The sequence below is a fragment of the Hydra vulgaris genome, chromosome 06, assembly GCF_038396675.1.
Source record: "Hydra vulgaris chromosome 06, alternate assembly HydraT2T_AEP".
NCBI classification, from domain to species: Eukaryota; Metazoa; Cnidaria; class Hydrozoa; order Anthoathecata; family Hydridae; genus Hydra; species Hydra vulgaris.
The window spans coordinates 30,952,267-30,960,586 of NC_088925.1; the positions used below are offsets into that span (position 1 = coordinate 30,952,267).

The 8,320-nt window shown below is 29.4% G+C and overlaps 1 protein-coding gene across 1 annotated transcript; it reads left to right on the plus strand.

The window, feature by feature from the left end:
* Nucleotides 1–1,973: 1,973 nt before the first annotated feature.
* LOC136081325 (zinc finger MYM-type protein 1-like) lies at nt 1,974–3,143 on the plus strand. Its single transcript, XM_065798634.1, has one exon. The coding sequence runs from the start codon at nt 1,974–1,976 to the stop codon at nt 3,141–3,143; it is 1,170 nt and encodes a 389-aa protein (XP_065654706.1).
* The last annotated feature ends 5,177 nt before the right edge of the window (nt 3,144–8,320 follow it).

Here is an 8,320-nt window from a genome sequence, read left to right on the forward strand (position 1 = left end):
TGAAAGTATCTACATTTGTGCGATTGAAACTAGTTGTTCGACTGAGGCTGGTAGCTTCTGGCGTACGAATAGATAATTTTGTACGATTTAAGAATAAATAAAATCATTCAGTTCCAGCTGTTTCACTCTTTTTCCAGTTTTCTGGTATTTTAATGTTATTTTTAATTGCATATTGATATGCAAGTTGCTTTGTTTCTCTAACATCAAGTCCATAATGCATATTAGATGCTTAACAAAGATATATTGAAAGTTCATCTTCTTGTGTCTTACTAAAAATATATTTATGTTGTTCATCAAAGTATAAGTTTCTGTAAGAAGTTTCTTTATTAACCTTTATTTTCCGCTATAAACTTGATTTTGAAATTGCATACTCTTGTGCAGCTGCTCGTAGTGATAAACTGCCAGATTCGACAGCCATCACAGCAGCTTTTATTGTATGAGCATCAGGCTTTAACCGACTTGTCACTCGTTAGTACTTTCTTGGCATCTGAAAAATTATTACTCATAATACTCACTCCATAATTTAAAAAAATTATGCTCTTTTTAATTGCATTAACCAAAATCTAGATTAGGCTATAAATTTTAAATTTAATTTAATGAAAATAAAATAGTATCACAACCCTATAAAACTTATAATGTGATTGAATATAATTATTATTATTTTCTATGATAAAAAACACTTTACTATATAGTAAACATTGAAATCTTATCATAAACATAAACATAATTTTCTGTTCACTTGCTTTTTTACAAAAATATTGATTATAAAAGTTAAAGTACAGCAAATTATAAAAATGATAAAATTGAACAGTGTCCCATTTCACCCCAATTCTCCTGTCCCAAGTCACCCCATCACTAGTAGGTGTGAGAAAACCTTTATTAAATATAGTTCTCGTAGCCATATGCTAATCATATTTCTTCAGTAGTTAAATAAAACAATAGTGAATAATTAAAAACCATAAACATAAAAATATATGCAAACAACACATAAATATTTAATATTAATGATGTCTTCAAAATCCAGGAAAATTGTTAGATTTTTACATATTCGCAAATAATCCGAAAAAAAAATACTTCTGAAACTTAAAAAACACAATAATATGAAGAAGCTATTGCAAACTTATAACATATATAAGAAACTTTTGCTTTATTAAATTTTTCACTGAGATATTGCCAAGTCCCATCCAGGGCCGTTTTTGGAGCGTCGTAGGCTCTAGGCACTTTACATAAAAATGTAGCTGTAGGCCTTTCTTTCAATTTAAATGTCAGGTACACGTTATTCAATTTACATTATTTTTTAATTTTTGTACGTAGTCGTTAATGGGCCTATAGTCGCTGTTTGTTTGATTATTCTGTATCTGTACACATGTTATGCTTTAAAGAAATTAAATTGTAACCATTTCATTAATTGTATTTCTCTCACTATCATTACTTTAGTTATGATCATGAAAAGCCATTAAAAATTCAGTAATCTATGGTTTGTTATTTGTTTTAAATGTTTGTTTAAATTTATCAATAGTTTACATTTATTTAAAAATGAAATTCGATGAAATATGATTACGTTTTTGTAAATTATTAATAAAGTAAGTTTTGTTAAATGTAATGTTTTATGGAATATATTTAAATGTTTTCCCCCTATTTAAATGGGTTAACATATTTTATTTTATTTTTATGTTTTATGTCTATTCTATACTAAATATTTATTATGATTTTCAAAAATTCAAGTCATGTCCGATGGCGATGGGTACAAGAGAAAGCACGAGTCTGGCTATATTAAACGGCAGAAAAAGCAAAGGAAAGAGGATGCATTAAAAAAAATGAAAGGTTCTTTGCTAAAATATGTTAATAAAGTAGATGCTACTTCTGGCAATGACACTTCAATAAACTCTTTCGTTTCTTCAACAAGTCCAGGAATAGTAATACCAGAGCCAGAACCAATGCTGACTGACACTGTAGAATAATGCGGTTGTGCAATGAGTTTTACAAGTAAACCAGTTATTCAAGCAGATGCGGAACCAACAGTAGCAGATTTAGGATTGAGAATAAGGAATAGTAAGGAATCTGTTTCAAATGATCCTGCTGAATGGGAAATAAATGCTGATTTCATAGCTTATTATGCAGAGAATATCCCATCACAGAATTTGAAATCTGATTTAAGCTTAAAAGGTAGACAATTTGGTGAAAAGATTAGATTTGTACGCAAGGAATATTTTATAAGAAAACTGGTAAATGGAGAAATTGTCAGCAGGGATTGGCTCATATATTCTCCCTCAACTGGTAAAATGTTTTGTTATATTTGCAAGATATTTGGTTGCAAAACCGGCAGTGGTGGTACTAATAATGCACCAAGGAATCAATTTATAACTGGTTTCGATGATTGGAAAAATGTTATTACTAGGATAACCTCACATGAAAAATCAATAGATTATTTTGCTGCTGTGTCGATGATAATGCAATACAAAAAGTCTACTCGAATTGATGTTGAACTTCAGAAGGAAAATGAGAAGTCTTGCAAATACTGGACTGAAGTCTTAAAGAGGGTTGTTGTAGTGATAAAGTTTCTTGCTGAAAGGGGATTAGCTTTTCGTGGTGACAATCAATTGCATAACTCTCCTAACAATGGAAATTATCTTGGTTGTATTGATCTGTTAGCTGAATTTGATCCATATCTAAGAGAACACATTCAAAGATATGGAAATCCAGGAAAGGGAAATGTATCATATCTTTTAGCAAACATATGCGATGAATTCATTAATATATTAGGAGGCAAAGTTTTGAAACAAATAATTTCTGAAATCAAGGATGCTAAATATCATGGAATTAGCATCGATTCAACCCCTGATATTAGTTATGTAGATCAGCTCACATTTGTTATTCGCTATGTACTCAAAAACAGAAATGTAGTAGAGCGATTTCTTCAATTTATTCCAATTGAACACCATGATGGGGAATACGTATTTAATCTTGTGGTTGGTATTCTTCAGTTTCATGGAATAGACATCAAAAATTGCCAATCACAATCTTATGATAATGCCAGCAATATGAGTGGAATATATTCTTGTGTGCAAGCTAGATTCAGAGAGTTTAATCATTTAGCAAAATTGGTTCCATGTGCTGCCAACAGCCTAAACTTAGTTGGTTGAGCTGCCGTCGAGTGTTGTTCAGCAGCTGTAAATTATTTTGGTGTCATACAGTCAGTTTATAATTTCTTCTCAGCTTCAACGAAGAGATGATCAACTCTTAAAGAACTTCTTAAAGAAAACGTATTTGTTTTACAAAGCTTATCAGAAACTAGGTGGTCCTTTAGAAGTGATGCGACAAGAGCTTTCTATGCAAATTACGTACAAATTCGTCACGCATTATGTGAAGTCACTAACAGCAAACATCAACCACCAGCAGCTGTTCATGAAGCGAAATCACTGGTTAAACATTTAGACTACTTTGAAACTGCGTTAATGTGTGTGATTTGGTAAGATTTACTTCAAAAGATGAATATTGTCAATAAAGCCCTACAGGAGCCGGGTATTGAGCTGTGCACCATCATTAAACTGTACAATGGTCTCATACAGTATTTTCATGATACACACAGTAAGTTTGAAACATTCGAAGGCCAGGCAAAAGATCTCACAGAATCTGATTACAAAGAAGCTACACAACGCAAGCGAATACGGAAGCGATTTGATGACGAAGTTATGGATACAAGTAATCCCAGTTTAAATGTTAGTGCCAGTGATAATTTCAGTATTCAACAGTATTACGTTATCATAGACAGACTTAATAATGAGATGGAAAAACGCAGAGCAGCTTATAAAGTATTGTACGAAAGGTTTAACTTTCTTCTTGACAACAGATCTTTGTCAAGTGAGGAAGTTGTGGCTAAAACCAAGGCACTAATTTAGTTGTATCCATCAGACCTCGAAGACGAATTTACCGATGAGTTTTTGCTGTTTTCTCAAATGTTTAGTGATGGTAAATCGGTGTCTGATAAGATTAAGCTGCAAATAGACAATAAACTAGTTGCAAGTTTTCCAAATGTTAATATCGCTTTCAGGGTTTATTTCTCTATATTAGGCACGAATTCAGAAGGCGAACGTTCTTTTTCAAAATTAAAACTGATAAAAAACTATCTGCGTTCAACTATGGGACAAGCCCGACTATCCTCCCTGGCACTGCTATCAATTGAAAATGAAGTAATGCGGGAGATGACATTTGAAGATGTTATAGTTGATTTTGCAAATACCAAAAGTCGAAAAGTTAATGTCATCTAATTATACTGTTTGATTATAAACATTTTTATCAAATATGAATATTATGCTGCATCTGTATGTTTATTTGATTAATGAAATGAAAAACACTTTAAAATTTCTTTTTTGTTCATTTCTTTTGTAGGCCCCTGTAGATTCGTAGGCTCTAGGCACAGTGCCTATAGTGCCTAATGGATAAGATGGCCCTCGTCCTATCTCACCCCATGTCCCATCTCACCCCGTTTTCCCCTACGTATTCTGCTACAAAAAAATAGGTGTCTGCTACATAATCTTTTAAATTAAAATTTAGCAAAGTTTGACAAATAATTTTTTAAACTTTTCTCAATAGTTTCAATAATGTTATCAACATTCCTTTAATATAAGTTTGATGTCTAATCAACAACAAAGTTTTTAAGTTTTAAAAACTTTGTTAATTAAATTTGATACTCCCTCCGTCCGGAAATATGGTATACATTTTAGCGATTTTTGTTGTCCGGAATTATGATATATATTTGCGAAAAAATAAAAAAAATAAAAAAATGTACATAACAAGTATATTATATTAACTTTATTTGAAACATTTTAATTAAATAAGAATGATTTTTTTCACTCGAAATTTGATTTGGCAATGAAGTTGCTACGCAGTAGCAACTTTATTGATTGCACCGTGTTTTAGCTTATTCTCCTTCATCTGCTGTAATAATTTTTCTAATATACCTTGACGTTGTTCTTTGGTTAATTGTTTATATTTGGAATCCCTTCTTTCTAAGTTTAACAAATTTCCTTCAGAATTTTCCATACTTGCAGCGGTATTAATTTTATTTGTCTCAAGAAACACTGATGTTTGAGCGTTAAGTTTTTAATTAAGAATGATATTGCTTACGTCAAATATCTCAGGTTATACTGTCATGAGTATTTACTATGACAATGAAATGACAGTTGCCAAATTACCTTTATAATCACGATAATCTACGATTTTTGTTGAAATGTATACCATATTTCCGGACGGAGGGAGTGTATTATATCAAATTTAATAGAAAATTTAATAGCATAAATTATTTCTTTTATTAAATGTATAACTTTATTATTGCATCTGTTTTTTTATAATTTTTATTATTTATTCTTAAAACTATTCTACTTAAATTCATCAAAGTTTGTGTATTAATGTATTCAATCAGCGAAGCTCCTTTATTAACAAATTCAATGTGGGTGATCCAGGTTTACAGTTTAAACGCATGCGTAATAGCAACTCAAACCGTTGTATTACTGCATTTTTTTGAAAATTCAAAATCTGATTTGGAATTACCTAAAGTACGCTAACCCTGTTAAATATCCACTCTCCGTTTTCAAAACCTTTTTTAATAAAGTTGATAGCAGTCATTAAATGAAAAGGTTTTATTATTATAAAGACTAAATTAAATAGCATCGTCTGTTGGTTTCTTTATTTAGTCTATTATGAAAATGGTGGAATTGGTTAATGTTTATGAAAAATAGTGAAATGTATTTATTGCTGTTCTATGAGTTATTTATCATTGAAGGAGTCAAACGATTAAAAAACGTTTTAAAGAATTTGTAGATTTCCCAGAGACAAAGAGTAGAAAACACGTTAGATAGAATGTTTACCTAATCCGAGTTTTAAAACGTCTAGCAACACTTTATTACATGATCTGATTGGCATCAAAACTTCAAAAAGGTTAAACTAAACATTTTGGACAATTTTCCTCTCAGATAGATTTTTAGTTTATTCTAGAATTGCAAGGAACTTTCTACTACTTTTTTTTTTACTATGATAATTTTTACTAGGATTTATTATTCTCTGTGACAAGGTGTATGTTACAAAAATGTTATTGTATCAGGAAGTTGCTGTTTTTGATAAATGATATAAATTCTCTTTCGAAAAGTGTTTTAGATGTTATGATAACTTGTAATTTAGGACCATCAAACATATAATTGTAAACTAATTATATGTTTGATGGTCCTAAATTTCTTTTGAAAATGTTGTGAAAACCTGTAAACAAATAAATTCCAAATTTTTATGTGATCAAATTCCTTTAACTTTAGAATCAGTAAGAGGGTCAAATAGCAAACAAAGGCAATTATATGTGATAAAAATCTAACTCTAACATTTAATGAAAAACCTTGGTTAACTACAGATGGAACTCTTTTGTTGTTTGACTTTGGTCGACGTTATCAAAAACATACAAAATAATGAACTCAGAAAGTAAAACTTTTTTTTCTGATAATACTCACAACGTTCTTCTTAATCACCCTGAAACTTCTACTATCTCAAACGTTAACAAGATTGGTGATTTTATCAAAATTGCTGCCACATAATGGAAAACTTTTAGTCTAAAATGTGTGGGCAGATATTTTAGGTTCAATAATGATCAAAAAGCTTCCTCAGAGATCTAAATTGTAAACAGAGAAAGTTTATTTTGCATTTTTGCAATACACGAAAAAAATCATTGTTACAAATATGTTATGTTAAGAAAATTTTTTACAGAACTACTTGAAACAGAATTTAGAAATTTAAGAAAAGTATCTTAAGACATATTTTTTAAGTGTTTTTTGAAACCAAAGTAGTTTCTTGTTTACATTAAAATGTATTTTGAAATTATGATTTGCTTAACGAAGATGAAATTTTGAATAGTATAATGTTTTATTTTTTTAAACTTTGACCAATATCCTAAATCATTTGAAATAGGTGAATTAAGTAAAAAATCCTTTTCACCACTGTTCAATGGCTTTTCTTCAATTTGATTAAAGATAAAGCTTGTTTGAATAATTTTATGTTTTAATGCATTACTTAATTGAAGATTAGTGTTATCATCTCTATATACTTTCCTATATTAATTTATATAAAACCACTGAAAGCTTTCTACAACAAAATCAAACAAAGAACTATGTTGTTTTAAACAAAGAATGACCATATTAAGTTTGTCTTGTTAGGTTAACATTTATTCATTGACACTTTTGTTTTTATTATTTGCTGAGATTTGTTAATAGTAATATGCCTGACGTTTGTTGTTTTGGGATTTTAAAAGCATTCTTTATTTTTATTTGATTTAAAACCTGTTTCTTTTTTTCATTATTTGACAAAAAGTCTATTGTAATAAAGTCTATTATTTTTTTTATAAATTTATATAAATCGTTACAGTGTCTATTTTATTTTTTTAGATTTTTTATAAAGCCGTTAAATAAACCATAAATTGCTTTAAAACAAATTTTAGTTAAATAAAAAAATCGAATGTTAAACAAATTTAGATTAAATTTGTTGTTTTCATTTTCAAATATCAACCTCTAATTTTTGTGCAGACCAAAACATTTTAACAACCACAAGTATTTTGTGGATTTAAATATATAGATAAATTTATATGATAATGTTTCGTGTATTACTTGGCATAAATACATAGACTGGCAATAGGAATACCAAGAACTAAATTTAAATTCATCGATTGAGAATAAGGGTTCGGTCAGGGTTTTAGTCATGTTTAAAGTCATAAAAGACAAGGAAACTATCATTTCGTTAAAAAGTATTCAGGTTAACTAGATTTAGTTCAGTTTAACTAGATAAAAAGTATTCAGTTTAACTTGATTTACGCAACTAACGTTGCATAAATCAAGTAACGTTCTTCTGCTTTAAATGGATGGAAGAAGAAAGCAGTGCTTGGGGACCTCATGTATCAATATAAGCCACTGTACATCCAAGGCTGGCGTGAATGGTGTGTGATATCCTCCCCCACCCCCTATCAATGAATTTTGGACTTTGGAGCCTTGATATATTGTCGCTGCAAAGCAAAAATATCTCAAAAGTCATCTCACAAAGTATGGAACCAAAATTTGATTCAACTTTCATTTATAAATTTAAATAGTTTTCATTCTTCAAATAAAAAACTAGTTTTCATTCATTCTGATAAAACATTTGTTTTTAATGTTAAGGAAAAAATGTTTTTAACTCAAAAAACATCTACATAAAAAACATATCTACATAAAAAAACATATCTACATAAAAAAACATATCTACATAAAAAAACATATCTACATAAAAAAACAAACAAAAAAAGACAAATCTTTAC